General features: G+C 46.3%; 2 protein-coding genes across 2 annotated transcripts in view; one reads left to right on the top strand and one right to left on the bottom strand.

Annotated features, from left to right (window-relative positions):
- Positions 1-2,770: 2,770 nt before the first annotated feature.
- On the bottom strand, positions 2,771-20,507 carry HSP90B1 (heat shock protein 90 beta family member 1). Its single transcript, XM_051845840.2, has 18 exons — positions 19,619-20,507; positions 18,860-18,962; positions 18,195-18,336; positions 17,627-17,743; positions 15,981-16,312; positions 12,680-12,791; positions 12,346-12,465; positions 11,543-11,659; positions 9,404-9,541; positions 9,246-9,323; positions 9,070-9,135; positions 8,152-8,421; positions 7,587-7,832; positions 6,668-6,804; positions 4,245-4,323; positions 4,004-4,159; positions 3,512-3,628; positions 2,771-3,061 (listed from the first exon to the last, which is right to left on the bottom strand). Exons 1-18 carry the CDS (start codon positions 19,665-19,667, stop codon positions 3,032-3,034), a joined length of 2,409 nt encoding a protein of 802 aa, XP_051701800.1. The 5' UTR covers positions 19,668-20,507; the 3' UTR covers positions 2,771-3,031.
- Positions 20,508-20,585: 78 nt separating this feature from the next.
- LOC100355689 (putative tetratricopeptide repeat protein 41) overlaps positions 20,586-21,991 on the top strand; it is a 91,849-nt gene continuing 90,443 nt past the window's right edge. Inside the window, 1 exon segment of the mRNA XM_017342068.3 lies at positions 20,586-20,725. The gene's annotated coding sequence lies outside the window, so the exon portion shown is untranslated.

Raw genomic sequence — 21,991 nt, 5'->3', positions numbered from 1 at the left:
AATGCTCCATCCAGATTCCCCAAGGAGAGACGGGTGGCTGCAGTGCGAAGACTGTTGTGAGTGAATGCCTTCACCACGGACTGCCCCAGGCAGAACGGCCTTGCTCAAAACCAAATCTCCTGAAGAGCCCTGTGTCCCGTGACGAAGGTGGGGCAGAGCGGCGTGGCCATTTCAGCACCCCATGGGCTCTGTTTTGGTTCCACATCTCCCCTTGGGGTTTAGCGAGGTGCTCGTTGGGCCTACGCTGCTGCTCAACTTCTCACTGTGCTCCATCTCACTTGCTTTCCTGCTACAGATGCTGCTCCAAGGGCGCTCGTTAGTAAGCATCCTGTGTGTGGAACTCCATCTCAGTGCTTCCTGGAGAACCAAGTCATGTTCGTCAAAATTTAAAGTAGTACTAGATTAGTCTTCCTTAAGTCTGTTGCAGCCTGTGTGGCAATTTAATTAGGCCAGTTAAGCAAGGTTTTGTGCAAGAGACATGTAAAAGCTGCTAGTTTTTTATCAAAAATGGAGGGAGCAGGATGTTTTTGGTTTCTCGCTGGGAACAGTAGAAAATTAGAATTTGTTATTATAGGATTCTGAGGAACAAGTGTCATGTCACTACTTGAATGTACGACAAGAATATTCACTAAAAATAATTCAGCGGCCAAAAAAATGGAAATGCTGCAACTAACAGTTAATATAGCACTGTCGGAAGCTGTTGTTGTAGTGGGCATCCCACGACTGAGCTGCCATTCTGTTTCCCTAAGAGGAAAAGCAGCAGGGCAGTTTTAAAAACAGTAAGGAATTTGGTAATGTCAAAGTGGTTAGTGCAGACTAATGCTAGAAAAATACCTTAAGGTGGAGGGAAAAAGAATGAGACCAAGAGAACTACAACAAGCACTGAAAGGGGTATGAGATGATGTTAATCTGTAAGCTGAAATCGTGTACTGTAACTACGTGAATTAGGTTTTTGCAGAATTTTCTAATATACACCGTGTTTGAGGATGCAACTGTGTAACACATGTTCTCCAAAGATGGAAAAAAAGTCCCACCATTCCACAGGGTTATACGATTGACTAGTGAAATTAGGGACATTGTTTTCCCACAAATGACAGCTTCATCTAGTCTTCACTCAGTGGTTATTGTTATCTCTGTAGGATTGTGGGTGATTTTAAAGGTAAACTTACTTTTGGAATGTTTAGATTTACACAAAATTGCAAAAAGAGTTGCAGTAAACAGTTGCTATAAACTTCAGTAACCTGTTTCTATACCAAGGGCACTTCAAAAGTTTGTGGAAACTTAGGAAAAAACTGCATGGATTTCCACTTTTTATATTTCAGCTCTTTTCCATGAACTTTTGGGAGTATCTATCCCTGTATACATCAAAGTTAAGAGACAATATTGCTATGCTGCTGTTAACTACACTTTATTTGGATTTCACCTGTTTTTCCATTTATCCCCTCTTCTATTCCAGGATACAGCACTGCCTTCAGTTGTAGTATATCCTTGATCTCCAGTCTGTGAATCTTAGCATTTTCCATGACTTTAAACCTATTAATAGCTTATACATTCTATACCTGTTTGATGATTCTTTTGATGCTGAGGTTATGGGTTTTTGGGAAGAATTCCAGAGGTGAAATGCCCTTCTCACCTCCTGTTGTGGGGCACATGACATCACTGCAGACAGTGGCACCGCTTGGTTAAGGCAGTATATGCCAGGTTTCTCCTGTTCAGGTCCTCCTTTTCCATACTGTTCTGTAGCAGGCCATCACTGAACCTAGCCCACACTCAAAACTGAAGGGAATGTGAAGATCCACCTCTTGGAAAGTGAACAATCTACATGGAGTTCAGGATTCAGTAATAAACATGATCTTCACCCTATAGGTGAAGGCTGAGGCTGGAGGCAGGAGTTGGCTATCCAGGTGGCAAGAATGCAGGTTGAGCCTGGTCCTACCACTTCCCAGGGTGTGCCATTGACAGGAAGTTGTAAAGGAGTTGAGAATTGAACCAGGTTTGTTTAAGATTTATTTGAGAGGGAGACAGATCTTCCACCCACTGATTTATTCCCAAATGGCCACAACAGCCCAGGGCTTTCCAGGTCAAAGCTGGAACCAGGAGCTTCTTCCAGGTCTCCCAAGTGAGTGCCAGGACTCAAGAACTTGGGCTTTCGCCCAAGGGATTAGATGGAAGCTGGATTGGAAGTGGAGTAGCTGACTCAAATCGGTGCCCATATGGGATCCCAGCACTGCAGATGGCAGCTTAACATGCTGCGCCACCAATGCCAACCATGAATGCAGGAGTTCTGAGAGGGCATGTAGTGTCTTAACTTAACCCAAACTTTTAACAAAACTTTTCTTCAGACAAACTTACTTTTATAAGAAGAATCCCAGTTCATTTTGACAATTTTTATTTGAAAGGCATAGTAGCAGAGAGGGAGAGACAAACACAGCAAGATCTTCCATCTACTGGTTCCATTTCCCAAATGGTCACAAGAGCTGGAGCTGGGCCTGGTGAAGCCAGGAGTTAGGAACTCCATCTGGGTGTCCCAGATTAGTGGAGGGGCCATTATCTGCTGCCTTCGCAGGGCAATAGCAGGAAACTGGGCAGGAAGCGGAGCAGCTGGGACTCAAACCAGCATTCTGATTTGGGATGCTGGTATAGACCTTCCAAGTGGCAGCCTAATCTATTGTGCCCCAGTGCAAATCCAAGTTGTCATGATTTAAAGAAAATCAGCTGAGTAAGACAGTTGCCAGGCTATATATTATAAAACCATAAACAAGACACTGGGTATTTGGGATCTTTTTTATTTTTTTACACATGACAAGATTTTACACCAAGAAGTCAGTTAAATAGTACAAATTTACATTCATGAGGAATGTTAAAAAAAATTCAACTAAAAAACCCACTTTTTCCTGTGACCCAAAATCCCGACATTTTACAGTGCAGGGGAGAAGGGAGTTGGGGGAGCATCTAAAACAAGTCTCTCCCAAAAGAAAGGACTTAAATTTCACATTCCTTCTCCACACAGGATCCAAATGGTGAGTATAACTTACAATTCATCTTTTTCAGCTGTCGATTTCTGTGAAAACAGAAACCAAAAAATGTTAAAGGCTAGCAGAAAAAACTGTGGCTTACAGAATGTTCATGTATGAACAAAACCAAAGGGCCCGGTCTGTTTGCAAAATTACAGCTGCGGGCCTGAACTCAAGTTTAGAACTCACTAGCAAGATTAATGGCCTTTGAACACAACCAACAAATAAAATGAACCTAATGTAGCTAGGTAGTAAGGCAGAATACTTTCAAGTAGCAAGGAGTAGCTAAGGAAAATTCTTTTTAAAAACATCTCAAGAATGGTTGGCTAAAATAAAGTGAAATTAAACACTTGACAGAAAACAGTATTTTGCTAAAAGTTCAGAGTTGATATTAGATACCTGCCTTCAGATATTTTAAGACTTGATCTGACTTCTTACAGTTAGCACTGTGTTGCTTACAGAACTACAAAGCCAAGTGCTGTCTTGCTCCGACATACCTTTTCTGGTTCCTGTTCCTGTTCCTCTTCATCCGTGCCAGCATCCATTTCTTCTTCTTCATCTTGCTCGGTGTCTTCTGTGGTGTCTTCTGGCTCCTCCTCGGGTTCTTCTTCCACCTAAGAGCACATTTACAAGCCCATCAATGCCTTGGATCTGTCTGCGCTTTGCTTACTGTGTGAAAGCTCACGTGTGAGATCCCGGAACCAGAGAGCCAATCTCACTAAGAGTTAACAGTCCAGCTAATGAAGGGAGGCGGGTGAGAAGAAAATGCAGAAGGGGAATTCCTCTCTAGTTTCTAGTGCAGTGTCTGTCACTCTGGTGATGCAAATGTTCAATGAACTGTTTCAGAAAGTGGAGATTAGGTGGACGTCTAAGTTCCATCACTTAATCATGAGCGGCTGCCTCAGGAAGGAAGAGGAGGAGGGAGGAAAGAAAGAAGGGAGGAAAGAGACCAGCCAGTCAGCAAGTGTGCAAAGGCTGGAGGCACAAACCTTTGCATCAGGGTCAATGTTCAAACTGAGGCGAAGCATTCTTTCTATTCTATCTCCATATGCTTTAGTGTCCGGTAAAAGATATCCTGACCGAAGTGTCGCTGTTTCAAACAAAACCACAGCAAGATCCATAACAGTCTTGTCATCTTCATCTTCCTGAAACAGCAGAAGCGTCACTTGATTAATATTAAAATGTACAAAGTGTTCAAATTAAAAGAACAAGTAACAGGATGGTCAATACCTTAATTCGTCGAAGCATGTCTCTGATCAGTGGATGTCTGGGATTGATTTCAAATGTCTTCTTTTGACTGGCATAGTAACTGTTAAGTGAGAAAAGTCAACATTAGTGAAGCCTATCTAATTTTAGGGTTCATACATTCCACTTATCCTTTCATAATCAGAGAATCTCTTGAAAAAAAATCCAGAAGTTCGTGTATTGCTCCCTTTGAAAGGGAAGCAGGCGTGGTCAGATGACACAGTGTACCGCAGGGATGAATGACATCTGTCCTTACCCTGGTGCACCTGCATCCACAGGGCTTATTAGATGACTTCATCTGTCATCTGGACTCCTGACAAGAGCAATGCCTCCTTTTGACTACCAGTGAATAGATACAGTAAGCGCTCAAATGTTTACTGAATGGTGGTCATTTATCAATCACTTAATGAAATAGGTAGGTAAGTTTTAGGTGGCAACCATCAAGTGACAACATTCACAAGTTAGAATTTTAGTAACGTATATACCATACACTGGTGATTATGTTATCATTTATATAGTCAGGCACAGCACAGCAACATCTCATGGTGAACCTAACAACTCATTACTCAACATAAATCCCTGCTAAGTGACATGTGAATGTGTGTGAACATGCACATATATACAGTTTTGGAATCATGAACAAAGCACAGTACACTTGTGAGAAATGGCTTCAAAAAGAAGAATCGTTAAACTAGTCCTCGGGGGGAAAAATCGTGACGACTAGGTAGCTAATGAAGATCTTCCAGATGGCAGAAAGCACGAAAGAGGTCATTTTAGAGGCCATCGCTCTGACAGTAAAATACAAACCTGGACCATCACATTTCCTGAAAATCAGAGTACCAAAGACTCACTACACTGCTAGTATTTGGTCCTTTGAGTTCAAATTTAAGGGAGCTTCAGAAACTATTCAAGGAAAATGTAGTTATGATCAAGACTTTATTACTTAAAAGGCAGAGAGAGACAAAAGACAGCTCTTTCATCTGCTAGTTCACTGCCCAAGTGCCTGCAGCAGCAAGGGCTGGACCAGGCTGAAGATGGAAGCCTGGAAATCTAGGTCTCCTACATGAATGGCAGGAACCCAAACACTTGGGCCATTACCAGCTGCCTCCCTGGGTGCCTGTTAGCAGGAAGCTGGATTGAGAAGTGGAGCTAGAATTTGAACCCAAGCACTCTGATATAGGATGTGGACATCCCAAAGCTCCGTCTTAACCACCAAGTAAAACACCAAACTCTCTAGGAGCTGGCGCTGTGCTGCAATAAGTTCATCTGCCTGCGGCACTAGCATCCATAGGGGCGTTGGTTCTAGTCCTGGCCGCTCCTCTTCTGATGCAGCTCTCTGCTACGGCCTGGGAAAGCAGAAGATGGCCCAAGTGCTTGGGCCCCTGCACCTGCATGGGAGACCCAAAGGAGTTCCTGGCTCCTGATCGGCCCAGCTCTGGCTGTTGTGGCCATTTGGGGAGTGAACCAGTGGATGGAAGACCTTTCTCTCAGTCTCTCCCTCAGTCGGTAACCCTACCTGTCAAAATCTTAGAAAAACTTGAGCCATCATTGCTGCCTGTCAGGGTCTGCATTAGCAGGAAGCTGCAGTTAGAACAGAGGTGGGAATCAAACCCAGGTTCTATGAGGTGGGGTGTGGATGTCTTAACTGTGAGGCTAAATGCCTGCCACTGCATTCATTGCCTTTTTTTTTTTTTTTTTTTTTTTGACAGGCAGAGTGGACAGTGAGAGAGACAGAAAGGTCTTGCTTTGCCGTTGGTTCACCCTCCAATGGCCGCTGTGGCTGGTGCGCTGTGGCTGGTGCACCGCGCCTATCCGAAGGCAGGAGCCAGGTGCTTCTCCTGGTCTCCCATAGGGTGCAGGGCCCAAGCACTTGGGCCATCTTCCACTGCACTCCCTGGCCACAGCAGAGAGCTGGCCTGGAAGAGGGGCAACCGGGACAGAACCCAGTGTGCCGGCGCCGCAAGGCGGAGGATTAGCCTACTGAGCCGAGGCACCGACCCGTTCATTGCCTTTTATTTCAAGTTTCCCATGAGTTGTTTAAGCACCCTCATATTTGCTCATTTGTAGTCCTTGACCCCTTTATTTGGTAGGACATACTGTTTGGGTTTCTGTAACTTAATGTACTAAAGGTATATTGTCAGGTGGCTGCAGAGCACAATTTATAGAGGCCCTACCTGAGAACTGTTATTATCGTTAACCATTAACAATTGTTAAAAATGTGAAGTCCAGGCCAAGCATATAGTCTAATACAAAAGTAATGATATGTAATAGTTTAAGAAAATTTCCATCTGAATATAAAACAATAAAATCATGAGTCAAAGACTGACCAACCTAACATAGAATCCCTTTGTTATGTAAACTTTGGTAGAGAACAAGTGGTAGACACCCCCCACCCCGCCGATGCTTACTTTGTAGAGATGTCCTTGCCCGTTTGGTAGGCCTGGGCTTTCATGATTCTCTCCATGTTGCCAGACCATCCGTACTGGCTGGCCACCAGAGCACACGGAGACTCTGTCAGGCGCTGAGACACCACAGCCTTTTCAATCTTAGGACAAGAAACCAAACATTAGACATCAACAGGTAAGGTCATTCTATCACTGTACTTGGACTTTGTAAGACTTCACAGCATGGGTCATAAACGGGGCTTTCGTTTACGAATGCTCAGATACTATCATTTAGTAATCTGAATTCTTTCATCAGAAATACTTAAAACATCAACTTTTGCCGGCGCCGTGGCTCAATAGGCTAATCCTCCACCTTGCGGCGCCGGCACACCGGGTTCTAGTCCCGGTTGGGGCGCCGGATTCTGTCCCGGTTGCCCCTCTTCCAGGCCAGCTCTCTGCTATGGCCAGGGAGTGCAGTGGAGGATGGCCCAGGTGCTTGGGCCCTGCACCCCATGGGAGACCAGGAAAAGCACCTGGATCCTGGCTCCTGCCATCGGATCAGCGCAGTGCGCTGGCTGCAGCGGCGGCCATTGGAGGGTGAACCAACGGCAAAGGAAGACCTTTCTCTCTCGGTCTCTCTCACTGTCCACTCTGCCTGTCAAAAAAAAAAAAAAAAAAAAAAAAAACAACAAACAAACAAAAAAAAAAAACAAAAAAAACATCAACTTTTAAAAACAAAATTTAACACAAAAACTTTTATAAAAGCAGTATGATACCACAGAAAATATTCTGCAGTTCCTCCTCTCCATAGTTACATTATTAAACGTTGTTCTTCCCCATTTTTAAAGGTTATAAAGAAACTAGCTGCAGCTCTGTCTGTGGTCAGAACAATTTCTCTCTCACAGGCGCTAACATTTCCAGTGAGTCAATTCCAGGGAAATACCTTGTCCTTGAGGGCTTTGTCTTTCATCCAGTTGAGCAGAGGCTCAAATTCTTTCTCGGTTGCTTCACGACTCTCCTTCGTTTTCTCGCTTTCATCAAACTTCACCCCTTCCTTGGCCACATTCTGGAACCTTTTCCCATCAAACTCAGGAAGGGCCTGAATGCAGTATTCGTCCACAGGTTCTGTGAGGTAAATGACTTCATAGCCCTTCTTCAGAAGCCGCTCAACAAATGGAGACGATTCGGCCTAGAAGGGCAGTGACACATTTACAAGTCTGGCTATGGCTATGGCTATGGCTATGGCTATGGCTATGGCTATGGCTATGGCTATGGCTATGGCTACGGCTCACTCTCTCACCCCATTAGCTGTGCGTATCTGGTATTAACTCTGCCTTACATGTGAAGAACTGCATGGCAGAGGACGTCACTTTCCATTAGTGACTGTTCAGGCTTCGTAATTACTCCAGTTACACAAATGCTAACTATCCCTTTCTTTCTCCCCTCAAGAGCTGGCTAGAAATCCTTAGCTGCCTATCACGGTCCCTAAACACGGAAGTTCACCTTACCTCTTTTCTGCTGGCCCCAGCCATGAAGTAGATTTTGTCCTGTTTTTCCTTCATTCTTTCCACATACTGGTCTAGACTAGTAATGTCAGTTGGGTGGTGGGAAGACTGGAATCGAAGCAGTTTAGCAAGACGTGTTCGATTGGAGTGATCCTCAATTACACCAAGCTTGATGTTGGTACCGAATTCTTTCCAGAAAGTGTCGTTGTATTTCTCATCAGCAATCTTCTTGATCATGTCCAGAGTTTTACGGACAAGCTTCTTCCTGATCACCTAAACAAAATCAAATAATCACCCATTAGAGAAGTTCATGTAGAACTTCTGAAAATGTGAGGTACCAGGGGAGTTGTGACCCACAATACAAAGACAGGGATTGTCACTGCCACTTATCAAGGGGCAGGTAACAGGGAAAACACTGTGTTGACTGCGCCGAAACTGCCAGTGGCAACAGTCACAAGATGGCCTGAACTCTACAGTCTAACTTTAAAATTCGCTATCTTTCTAGATCTACATAAAGGGAATAAAAAAATAGGCTACTTTCAAATTTACAAACCCAAGAATATTGTACTCATGGAGGCACGGTTGGGACTGGGGAGGGAGGTTTAAGGAAAGATTTAACAAATGAACAGCTTATGGGGTAAAGCCTGTAAGATAAGACATTAACCGTGGACCAGGCAGTGGGTGTACTTGGCTACTCACTGGATGATTCTTTTAACTCCTCTCTGTTTGCTATTTTATTCAATGTTGGAGAAGGAAAAAGGAAGGAAGGAAACAGATTTTCAAGACCTGATAATCCGAGTGAAAGGAACTTCCTCAACTCACAAGTTAGAACCAGACTCAAAATCTGGTTATTGTGCTCACGGGGTCTGTCCTGAACCTCCCACCAGCTGTGGCCGGTTCCTTCGCACAGACAGTGCTCACCTTAAGCAGTTTATGCTGCTGGAGGGTCTCACGGGAAACATTCAAGGGGAGGTCATCCGAGTCCACCTTCAGATGGCAAAGAAAGGTCACTGAGCAATGAGAACAGCAAAGCCAAACAACCCCAATCCTGCCAGCGCCCCAGGCCAATACCCCTTCACCCCATCTCCAGTACTTACAACACCCTTGACAAAATTCAGGTACTTAGGCATCATGTCATGGAAGTCATCTGTGATGAACACCCGGCGCACGTAGAGCTAGGGAGAGGCCACATGGATGTCACCTTCTGCACACTGTTTTCAAATTTTAAGTTCACTCGATGCTACTTAAGACTCACCTTAATGTAATCACTCTTCTTAGATCCATATTCGTCAAACAGACCACGTGGAGCAGATGTAGGTACAAATAAAATGGATTTAAAGGTAACTTCTCCTTCAGCAGTGAAGTGGATATAGGCCATGGGGTCATCACTTTCCTATGAAAAATTCATCTCTTAGTCATTCAAAAGGCACAGGAAAAACCATGCAAAGGCTAAGCACTATACACATTCAGCTTGGTGTTTAATGAACAAAGAGTGGGGATGCTATCCTGGAGAAGCAAGATCACAATTCCAACTGGTTAGATGACTGGCTTTGATGACTGTCACAAACATGACTAGTGTCTAAACTTGGGGAAGGCTGGACTAGTGAATTGTCTGCTAGCTTCCACAAGTATGAAAGAACATGACATGACAGAAAAACCATCACCCCGTCTAAACAACAAAAATCATGCCTAACCCTTCCTGAGTGCACTTGAGGAAGGACAGAGTTCTCCGACGTGGTTCGGTGTCTAGCAGTGAACTAAAGAGCTATGTGAAGGCATAAAGTCGGAAACACCCTCTATCTGCTTTATCCATTACTGGACCCACATGTGGCTACTGAGCACCTGAAACGTGGCTAGTGTGAATTGAGACTGTAAAATACATTTTGAAGACATACTACAAATCAAACAAGAATATGAAATATCTTATTAATTTCTTATACTAACTACATGCTGAAACAACACTATTTTGGGTTAAATTAAAATGAATTTTAATGTTCCAATTTACTATAGTTTCTAAAAAACTTAAAATCACAGATGTGGCTCATATTTCTAATATAGCTGCTGTACCTCAATGTTTATAAACACTGACATTAGCGTTCATGGAAATGAACATGGAGACAGGACAAGGGAGATTCAAGAGCTGAAACTCAGCAGACATGGAATAAAGAACAAACATACTCTGCATCTATGAAGTTTCATTTAGCTGTGTGACTATTATAGCATTCTGTTCTTTGTGTAAAGTGTTATGTGGGGAGACATTAGCTTGAAGTAATATCAGTGCTAGTTTTAGATGAAAAGTCACAAGAAGAGATCATTAAGAGAAAACAGGCAAGGAAACAGATTGAGTAACTATTCCTAGGCCTATAATCTCACAATGTTTGATGCTGCAAGCAAGCTCTGTAAAAATGACATTAAAAGCCATTTGATAACGTGATTTCATGTTTTATGGGTTTTGTGGTAGAAATCAAAGTTTAACACTAATGTAGGTGGTACTTAATCTTGTTAACACAGACCCTTTGCCAATCTGAGCCCATGGAGTCCTTCTCAGAATAATTTAAGTGTTATCAAATACACAGGATTAAAAAGGAAACTCTTTGCACTTGAGCCATCAGCTGCTGCCTCCCAAACTGTATATTAGCAGGAAGCTGGGATTGAAAGTGGAGCCAGGCAACTCCAAAATGCAATGCGAGGTTCCCAAGTTGTGTCTTAACCCCGGCATCAAACACCTGTGTAGTATCTTGATTTTGAGGTAGAGAAGTATTAAAATTCAGTGTAAGTAAAAATGACATGTTTTAGAAACCAATTACTCTCAGACTGTCTCTAGTGACAAACTAACCTCAAAGGCTCATGTAAAATTTAAATGTAATTTTAATTATGATTAAGTTGGTAAATCATGATTCAGGACTACTTCACCTGTGGTCCTAATGGACCTGCTCTTGGGACGGCATTGTGGTGTAGTGGATTAAAGCTGCCATCTCATATGGGTGCTGGTCTGAGTTCCAGCTGCCCCACTTTGGATCCAGAACTCCCTGCTATGGCCTGAGAAAAGCAGCTGAAGACAGCCCAAGTGTTTGAGGCTCTGCACCCACGTGGGAGACACAGAGGAAGCTTCTTGCTTTGGACAGGCCCAGTTCTGGCCATTTTGGCCATCTGAGAAGTGAACCAGCAGATGGAAGATCCGTAACTCTGCCTTTCAAATAAATGAAATAAATATTAAAAAAGAAGAAAAAAAGTAGACCTATTCTAGTTGGCCTAAAGGTCTTCTATTGAATCTTCTGATTGGGTAAAATGGGGACAGACCACCTCATTCAAGGTTGTATACTATATTCAACACAGTGATTATTTTGCCTACTCATTAATAACCTGAAGCTAGGGAATTTTAAATAATATTTACCTTTGAAAATGATTTGTAGAAAGCTTTGTATTCATCTTCTTCTACTTCTTTTGATGGTCTCTGCCATATTGGTTTGATATCATTCATAAGTTCCCAATCCCAGACTGTTTTCTCAACCTGAAGTTACAGTATTTGATTAGCCTCTTAGCAATCGTCAATGGTTATTCTAGCATGAACCACAGCTTAAGCAAATTTCAAGACTATGTAATGTACCAAAGGTATTGGTTATCTAGGATAGCTCCTACCTATTGGATCAAAAACTTAAAAATAAATTGGTTTCCCCAACATTTAAGGCCAATATTTAATAGACAAAGGAAGTTGGTTAACATAGCTAATAAAAAGCCAATTAATGAGTTAAGATGTTGTTTCTTGAAAATATTTGAGGTTATAGAGAAACACCTATTATATATTCCTTTTAAATGACTTTAAATTCAGATTCATAAACATTTCTCAACAATCAGCACCGGTACCTGCTCTGCTACCTGAATAAGCCAGAGAACTATTTTTATAATTAATCCCACAAGTAAAAGGACAAAAGATTCAGAAAGTGTTAGGAATTTTAAAATTCAGAACACACTAGCCACTGGTCCTAGGCAACACACAGAAGTCAGAAAATGACTCAAACATGGTCTGCTCACTGCTTGAATCTTTCTATGGGAGGACAGCACACAAATAAAGGTGGCCATGGTTCTAAAGACTGGGCCACCTGGCAAAAGGGACTTTGAAAACTGAGGCTCAAATCCAATCACGTGCGCATTCAGGTTCCCTCTACACATTCTACGCGGGAGATGAAGCAGACTTACTTTTTTAGTTTTTGGTTTCTTTTCTTCTTCTTCTTCTTCTACTGCAGCTTCATCATCGGCTTCTTCTTTTTCTTCTTTTGCTGCCTCCTCCTCTTCCGCGGGCTCCTCGACCGTCTCCGTCTATGCAGAAAGTGGGATCACAGGTAAACTCTGGGTAATGATTTCTCACTTTGTCTATGGATATGAAGCAACACTTGAAAAATAACAAAAAGGTCTTTGGTAGGAAAACCCTGAAAGGATCCTTAACTCCCAGAGCCACATTTAACCTTCATTTAGTGTTAAACATTTAAAATTTGCATGTACTACTGTACACATATTATCAGTATGGATTTACCTTGCTGCTCCACACGTAAATAGGGAAGTTTATGAACTGTGAGTATTTCTTGACAAGATTTTTAATTGTATCCAATTCAAGGTAATCAGATGCTTCTTCTTTTAAGACAAGGCTGCAACAGGAAAATAAGATGGTTGGAAATATTCAAGGTTTAGATGCTCTGATTAGAAATTCAAGTATCTTGATAACGGTAACAATCAACTGTTCCGTGTAATTCGGGATGCTTCCATTATTGATGTTAAGAACTGCCTCACCAGTGAGGGTTTGTGAGCTAAATATCTTGCCTTTCAGGGCATGGGACAAGGGAAGACCCTCCTGCATTCCCTCAGTGGAGAACATCCTTAGCTTCAAGTAAAAGTGAAAATGTTCCCAACCTTCTGAGTAGACAGGATTTTCATTTCTCAAGGTGAGACACTGAAACATTCTGACAAAAAATGGAATTATTTCAACTCTCACAGCTGTTATTTTAAAAGTAACAATTATTATAGGGACCTATCTCTAATTAGTAAAAACAAATTCCCTAAAAAAGAAAAACTAAGCTGCATAATTGTTTCTCTACCATCCAAAAAATGGTAGCCATCAGCCCCATGTGACTCGGAGTAAGACTCACAAGCCCAGTTTCACAGCTGCACAGCCACAGGTGGCCACACTGGAGTGTGCAGGTACGGAGCACTGCTGCTCTGCAGAGTTCTACTGGGCAAAGCTCGTTTTAATCATTCCCACCTTGGCAATTGTAGCACTGTTTATTCTTCCTTCTTATTGCTGCTTCTACAAACCTGTCCTCCATCCATCAAAAATAAAGAAAAACCACTGCACACTCTCAGGCACAGGTGGCCCTATCTTATCTTGATGTCTGTGCTCTCAGTAAACATGGGAGGTGAGATAGCTACTGTTCTCTTCTGTTGCAAAGGTTTATAGTTTAGTGGTACACAGGATATGGTAAGTAAGGACACAGCCTAGTGAGATGACTGGGTCTCTGGTCTCAGCATACAGAAGTCCTAGTGGTAGGGGATTCTTGAGGGGTTCAGTTTTAGTTGCTGGTTTAAACACCTTAGGTAGAGGTATTTAAAAGGCAATTAGATGCATGAGCCCTGAAGTGAGATCTAGGCAAAGGGTAAACAAATTGTAGCTGGCACCCTAGTAAGTTTCACTGGGGCACATACTCATGTATCATCTACGGCTATTTTTTTTTTTCTTTTTTGACAGGCAGAGTAGACAGAGAGAGAGGTCTTCCTTTTTGCCATTGGTTCACCCTTCAATGGCCGCCGCACCGCACTGATCCGAAGGCAGGAGCCAGGTGCTTCTCCTGGTCTCCCATGTGGGTGCAGGGCCCAAGCACTTGGGCCATCCTCCACTGCCCTCCCAGGCCACAGCAGAGAGCTGGACTGGAAGAGGAGCAACCGGGACTAGAACCCAGCGCCCAATCGGGATGCCGGCGCTGCAGGTGGAGGATTAGCCAAGTGAGCCACGGCGCCGCCCCTTGCTGCTTATTTCAATGGAAAGGTGGTTAGCGTCACCACGCACTGAAGATGAAGCAGCAGTTCAGCATCAGCAGACACAACCGCTGGATCAGCCATGTTCTGCTGCAGCTGCTGTGCACTCTGCATTCAGAACGATCAGCCCTAAAATGGTTGTGTCTTACTGACATGCTGTTTTCTTGTCATTAGTCCCTAAACAATACAATGACAACTGACATAGGATTCACACTGAATCAGGTAGTCGAAGTAGCCTAGAGACGATCTGATGTATATAGAATGCACAGTTCGCACTTCACGTGAGGGACTGTACATCTGCACATCTTGGTATTGGTTCTGTGCATATCGAAGACCCACTTTATCCTTTTTCAAGCAGCTCAGATGTACAAGGGGGTGGGGAGTATGTCCTAGAAGACAGGGCATGGTGACACCACCTGCCTTCCTCTCCTCCCCTACAAACGCTTGAACATTAACACATTGACAGGGAAGAATGAGGTGAGAGAGAAAGGTTTAAAACGGGGAAGGAAAGAGGGATTTTCAAAAAGTATTTGGAGAATGTATTATGCATGAGTTTCCAAATTTTTGTAGCAAAATGAACTTAATGTTTAATGTCACTGTCTCCAACTTTCTGAAGTACTGTGGAATCTGTCAGTCAACTGCTGGATTCTGGGGATGGAACTGCCAACAAAATGTTTGCTCTCCTGAGGTTTACAGCCAGGGAGCCTGGGGCAACAGTGTCGGGGATAGATCATTTTCCACCTCTCCACAGCGGTGAAGCAGCTATCTTCCTCACAAGGTCTGAAACACAGAGAACACTGGGGTTTCACTTAGTGATATCTCCTAATGGCGTCTGGACATGTGGAGATGGGTACACAGGGAAAGACAAATGGGTAACAAGAGATTAGCAAAACACTAAAATGTGGTCCCCTAATTAGTCTTTGCTAAAAGAAATATATATGTGACAATGAAGATAGAAAATGCTATGTGGTAGGATGAAGAAAACTGTTCAAAATGATAGGCATATATTTTCCTATTGAGGACTTAAACTCCTAACATTGAGAAAAAATTTAAAATCGAATTCAGAGGAAAAGAATTAAGGCTGTCTGCATGTTCTCTTATTAACCCAGCATGACTGGCCCGTCAACTAACCTCTAAAATGCAATTTCTTCTCCAAATTCGGGGAGGGGGGGATTAAAAGAAAAAAAAAAGTCACCCTGTATACTTCAGTGCTCCAAGTACCAGAAACTACTGAGGAGTAAGATCTATACAGTTTGTCTCAGCTACACAAACACGAATTATCAGCTTAAAATAAATTGTAACTGGCCTCAACCCAAGACATTCTCTTCCAAAGACCTTCTGTAACTTCCATTCAGCCCCCTACATTTCTACCTTGAACAGTTTCAACTCGGTCTCCTCTCTCTGGTCCCACCTCCCTCCACCCTCCTTCAGAAATCTTCTAGAAGTTGATCAGAAATAACCACCACCCACCGAGAGAACTCCCTCCATTCCGTCAACATGCTCAGTCTCCATGCCTTTATCCATGATGCTCCACGGCCTAAACTCCTTTCTGTATCCTGGAAAACTGACCAAGCCGTCTTTCCTCTGTGAGGCTTCCAATCTGCCCTTTCCCCTAAGAAAACTCGTATTTCCTACTTTACCCCTAGGTCTACGGCAACAGTACTTCCTCAAGTGACAGCATTTGAGTCCTCATTTTATAGGCAAGGAAATCAAGGCCCGTAATTTATCATTTGCTCAGAGAACCAGAACTGGAGAATCCAGATTCTCCCTTTATCCATTAATTCTAATTAGAGACCAGTAATACTCACGTAATTGTTGTTCCCCGTCCCAGAGTGTTTCCTCTTGGGTCAGCAATTACAGAAAATTCATTGGAGTCGGACTCCCAGATGTGCTGGGTATCGTTGTTGTGTTTGGATGTGACTATAACCTTGTCTGCTACAAGGAAGGCAGAATAGAAACCAACACCAAACTGGCCGATCAATTCGGAAGTTGACTGGCCATCTTCTTGTGCCTCAGTCATTTTGTTTAAAAACTCGCTCGTGCCAGACTTGGCTATGGTACCAAGGTTTTTAACCAACTCTTCTCTAGTCATTCCCACACCAGTGTCTGTGACATGCAGCAGGTTCTTCTCCTTGTCGCACTGAAAGCAAGGCAAGACCAGAGTTGCACATAATGTGATGCCAACACTGAGCCAGGCACTGACACGTATCAGCTTTGGGTCACTTCAATTCCAATGTGGACAACAAAACTATTTTCCTACATAGTATTTAGTATTTTGACTTTTCCAGAATGTACACAGCTTAAAGTACAACCATCTTTCTTTACAGAGTACATTTAAAAGCTCAGTGTATTTGAATGACTATCAGTATAAAATGGAAAGAGACTGAAATGTCAAAGTTGTAAAGAAAACGATTGTTAAAAAAATGTGGTTTTTTTTTGGATAGAACACAAAAGGACTTTACACTTGCATGAATCCTGGATCTGGAATTTGTGGTGCTCATGCATGTCCACTATTCCTTTTTTTCTGCCTTCCAGGAACACAGAAGGATTGTACTTCCTCTATTCTTGGGTGGGTGAAGCCAGGTGATTAGTTTAGGCCTTGAGTTGAAAGTGCCAGCCAGGAGTGCAGCTCAGACTCAGCCTTGACTAAACTGGCTCCCTGCACCACGGCAACCAGCGATACTCCAGATGGCTGCTCAGCCAGCCTGCGTCCCGGTGTGAGAATGAGGGCGAGCCAAGGCCACAGGCAGCCTGTGGACTGATGACTGAAGCCAGGGGGTGGCAAAATTTCTGTCAAGGGCCAGACTGTAAATATTTTAGGCTATCTGAGTCATATGATCTCAGTCACAATAACTCAACTCTGCCCCGCAGCACAAAAGCAGTCATAAATAACACATGAAAAATGGGCAGGGGGTGGGTATTTGCCCTAGCAGTTAAGATGCCCATGTTTTATGTGAGGAGCCTAGGTTTGGTACCTGGCTCTGCCCTGACTCCACTTTCTGCTAATCCAGTCTTTGGGAGGCGGAGATGATGGCTCAAGTGATGGGGTTCCCGCCACCCACGGGGGAGACCTGAATTGAGTTCCTGGCTCTTGTGTTTAGCACCTGGTCTGGCCTTGGGACCACTATGGATACTTGGGGAGTGAATCAGCAAAAGGTCTATTTCTGATGAAAACAAAAACAAAAAAACCCCTACCTTAAAAAAAAAATGAGCATGGCTGTGCTCCAATAAAATTTAATTTCTAAAACTTTGGCTAAGTCACATTCAGTCCAAAGGTCATAGGTCACTGGCTCCTGAGGTAAGCCACTGAGACTTGGGGGTCACTTGTAAATTTGGCAAAGTCACATTCGGTCCAAAGGTCATAGGTCACCGACTCCTGAGGTAAGCTACTGAGACTTGGGGTTCACTAGTTAGTGCAGCATATCTTGAATGATGACAGAACTCTTGTACTTACCTTAATTTTGACTGTTAGTTCCTCATTTCCAGAAAGAGCTTGTTCATCAGTCAGTGATATCAGCCTTATCTTATCCAAAGCATCTGAAGCATTTGAAATCAGTTCTCTCAGGAAAATCTAAATGGAAGGCAGATTTGATAGTTACATTAGACACATAGGACACTGAATTTAATGTCGACTCTTCCTGTCTCCTCTGTACCTTGAAAAAGCACTCTTTAAGGAAAAAGTCTTCTCAGGGTGGCTCTGCTCACTGGTACAAGGAGGATTAGCTCCTATACACGGGACTGTTACAACTATAAGGATATCTGGACTGGAAGGAGAATTAAACACCACCCTGATTTTCCAGTAGGAAGTCCACGAAGCTTAGCGGACTGTTCAGCAGGCCACGGCCCTGCTTGCAGGGTAGAGGACAAAGGGGAAACGTCTAACAGTCGTCCTGGCTGCACAGGTTGGTATTTCAGTTTCACTGTTCACCTGTGATTACTATTTCTTAAATGTATTTAACTGCGAAAGTAAACAAGTATGCCAATCCACAAAACAAAGTATCACCCTAACCCAGGCTGCTTACCTCTTTATTTTTATACAATGAATTGATGATAAGTTTCATCATCCTGTTAACTTCAGCTTGGAAGGCAAACTTCTCAGATTTCTCTCTAAGTTCTCGTATTTGGGATGCATTGAGTCCATCCAACTGAATGGCTTCTTCCTCTCTAAGGAAATCAGGTAGGCAAATACGGCATGCTTAGTACCTTTAAAAACACAGCCTCTGTGCTGACGGCTCAAGTGGCCCCTGAAGACTGTCCTGAGGGTTAGACGGGTAAACGGAAGCCTTCCAAGACGACCACCAAGTACCAGCTCCTCTGCTCCCAGAGGGTCACGCCGAGATTCTTAAATTGCCCAACTTGACCAAGGAGCAGTCATACCCATACCCACACTGCTCCACGGCAGAGACTCCACTGACAGAAACCCGTCAGAAAACCAGTCAGTGCACGCACTCGGCGAGTGCAAACCCCACTGCAAGTCTTCTCTCAGGCCTTACAAAGCTCAAGGGGCCAGCACTCTGCACGGCAAGTCAGCAAAACAGTTTTCAAAGGAATTCATCCAAAGCTCACGCTAAGGGACTCTTAGATAATGCGTTACACCTCGCTCCTGCTAACACTTTCCTGCCCAATGTGGGAGCATTAGCTTTAATGGGGATCCCTGGAGCCCGCGGCGCTGCCGACCAGCACGGACCTCTGTACGACCTCGTCGTCCGTCCTCGACCCTTCCCTGCTCTTCCCCAGATCCTCTTCCACGGTGCCGTCCACGTCCACCTCGTCGTCGGCCCGGGCCGAGCCTGGGGGACAGCGAACACGGTCACACAGGGCAAGGGCAGGGATTGCGAAACACGCGCGGTGCACGGGGGAGGGGGAGGCGGGCCTTGCGCGGCGCCCCCACGGAGCCCCCGCGACTCGCGTGGCTCAGGGCCCCCGCCACACGTGCTGCGCGCCGCCGCGCGGGGCTCCCAAGCAGACCAAAGCCCAAATCCCGGCCTGCCCCGGCCCGGGTCACAACACGAACCAGATTCGTGCAGCCTCTGGCGAGGGGGCTTGCAATCGGGCCTGGACCCGCTGACCCCGCCGACGTCTAAGAACGGAAGCGCGCGCACGACGGAAGCCCGGAGCGGGGCGGGGGCTCCCCAGGCTGTGGCTGCGGACCGGAGCCCTCCGGGAGGGCAGCCGGGGAAGGCAGAGCCCAAGGGAGGCCCCGCCCGGGGCGGCCCCGACCGCCGGGCGCGGACCCACGCGGGCTGCGGGGGATTTAAACGACTCCGTCCTTTCTTTTCTTCCCAGAGCAGCAAGAGCGCCAACGTAGTCCCCTCGGCCTCTTTCGAGGAAAGGCGATGGCCCCGCTGGCCCGCCGCGGGCCCTGGTACCCCTCCCCAACGCCCCCAGAACCTTCGAGAAGCGGCCGCGCCGGGGGGGGGGGTGTCCGGGCTCCAGGATCACTCACCGAAGGTCAGCAGGACGCAGCAGAGGCCCAGCACCCACAGGGCCCTCATGGCGCGCGGCCGGCGGGTATCAGGTCCCTTTTGATCGCAGGAGCCGCCTCCACCCCTCCACCCCAAGCTCCGAGCCTCACACCTCAGGCCGCGCGGTCCGCCCACTACACCGCAAGCAGGTCAGGCCGCTTTTCACCCCCACTGCCCGCGGGCGGGGGACGGGAAACACGAATCCACCAATCGCACCGCACCACGCACCCCAGGCACCCAATGGGGACTCGCGGGGGGGACCACAGTCCGCCAATAGGAGCTGTCCAGGTGCGGTGCCCGATGCCCGAAGCGTGGCTCCCTCCGATTGGGCATGGGTAACAGCTTTTGTCCAATCACATACCTCCGCGGGCCCCTCGCACGCGGAACCGCCCCTTTGCCTGGGAAGCCTTAGCATCTAGAGGAAATCGTCCAATGAACGTAAGCTCCACACACGTCCGTCCTTTTTTGAGAGGTCGCGGAGGAAACACTTCCGGATCCTAGAGAGCGTGTATTCCGTGACCAGGGGAAACGGTAGCCATGACAACGGGTTCTTCACACTTTGGCGTCTACACCCGGGATCCCGTTGGGACCGAATCCAGCGCGACTTCCAAGTCACCTTTCTATTTGTCAGTGCTTCTCGGAGAAGCAATACGTGAGAGATTGAAACCCCCCTGAAGGCTTTCGGGTGGCTTGTTGGTGGTGAAGAAACTACATTTCCCGGCATGCCACACACCGAGGGTACGCCGTGTTGGATGCTGGGAATCGTAGTTTTTTCCTCGCGGGCTATAGCTGCGCAGTTTGGGTCTCTTCTCCCCCACTCTCCTCGCGTGTCTTTGCGGGAACTCCGTCCTGCACGTTTTCGAATTCACATCTCGTTCTGACCGCAGTAGAGATTCGTGCGTGTTGCAGGACCCCGCAGCGGACGCGCTTTCAGAAGTCGCCGCGCTTCGGCGGAGGCCGCCTCCGGCTCGGGAACGGCGGTTTCCCAATCTGGCTGCGCGTGCGTCACCGGGCACCCCAGTCTTCCTCGCGCCTGCCTGATGTGGTTTAGGGCAGGGGGCGGCGTGGGTTTCCCCCGCTCTCCTGAGGTAAACTTTGGGCGACCCGGGCAGCCCGCGAGCCCTCGCTGCAAGTCGGCGGGAGAGCACGGGGCCGCCCGGGTTTGCATAGAAAAGGAACGCCCCGCCTGCAGGAGCGCACACCTGCCAGTATTTGAAAGCAAAACCTTTCGTGGGTGGGGGAGTGGGGACAAGATAGCAGCTTTGTAACTTCGTAGAAATACCCCGGCCGCCCTCAGGGCGACGTGAAACCCCAGGTGTCTCTCCGCGGAAGTCGCCCACAGGTCTCTGGCGCCTTGGGACCACCTCTCCCGCTGCCCCTAGCCGGGCCCCTCTCCCTCGCTGCTCCCTCCTTGTTTTCGGGAGATCCTCCGCATTCCTTGAAGACCGGCTTCCGCTACTCCCACTCTGAACTCTGGTTGACACCTGCGCCTCGCGGGGCTCCTTATTGCTCCGCTTTTGTTCCTAGTAAGCAAAAGTAGCTTACGAAGCAGGTTTTACGCTTCTGTGCTGGCATTTTTTTTTTAAAGTCTACTAGAGTGTGCATCGCATTCAGAAATCTCAAGGGTATTTCGTTGTGTTTTCACTGATTTTTTGGTCGTAGAAAATGGGTTCTTCCTCTCTTCTGGGCTTCACAGCTCAGCTCCTTCACCTTTCTCTCTACTTCTGAGCAGTCCTGAAACTGCAAAAGCCATGTGACCGGGCAGTTCGCGCTGCACCTGGAGGGAACCGAGAGTGAAATAGAGCCGCTGCGAGTGCCTGGATGTTTGTGCAGATGCTGAGAATTCACGAGGGGGCAGAGCCGCAGGCTGTGGGCTGGCCACGGCGAGACTGCCTGGGCTCTGCCGTGCTCCTAGGGGTGCGCAAGAGCGGCTTCGGGCCCAGCCTCGCCCCCTCGGGCGGTCTTCCCGCCTCTCTGACTCCTAACGGCTACCCATCCCCATTCCTGCCCTGTGCGGCTCCTCCAGAACGGGCCCTCCCCGCCTTTGGAGCTGATCTCTTGATTCTTCCTGTGGTGCATTTCCATGGATACCTTTGTTGTGGTTGCTGCTAAGCTTCCGCGTAAGCACCGCTCAGCCCAGGAGGCAGTGACCTACCTTGTGTTCCGACTGGGGCGAACACCGGGTGGGCCGACAGGTGCGGTCAGTGCAGTGGGGAGCTCTCCTGGTAGGCAGAGGTGGTTCAGGGGTGGGGAGCCCGGGAGCGTGCAGGCTGGCACCCCGGAGCACTGGGATGGAGGGAGCGCTGAGGTGAATTGATGGGTCGATTAGCTGGTTCCTTCACTCGTTCACTTAC

Source organism: Oryctolagus cuniculus, chromosome 11, assembly GCF_964237555.1.
Source record: "Oryctolagus cuniculus chromosome 11, mOryCun1.1, whole genome shotgun sequence".
Taxonomy (NCBI): Eukaryota; Metazoa; Chordata; class Mammalia; order Lagomorpha; family Leporidae; genus Oryctolagus; species Oryctolagus cuniculus.
The sequence above is the reverse complement of the archived record's forward strand: the minus strand, read 5'-3'. Positions and strand labels throughout refer to the sequence as shown.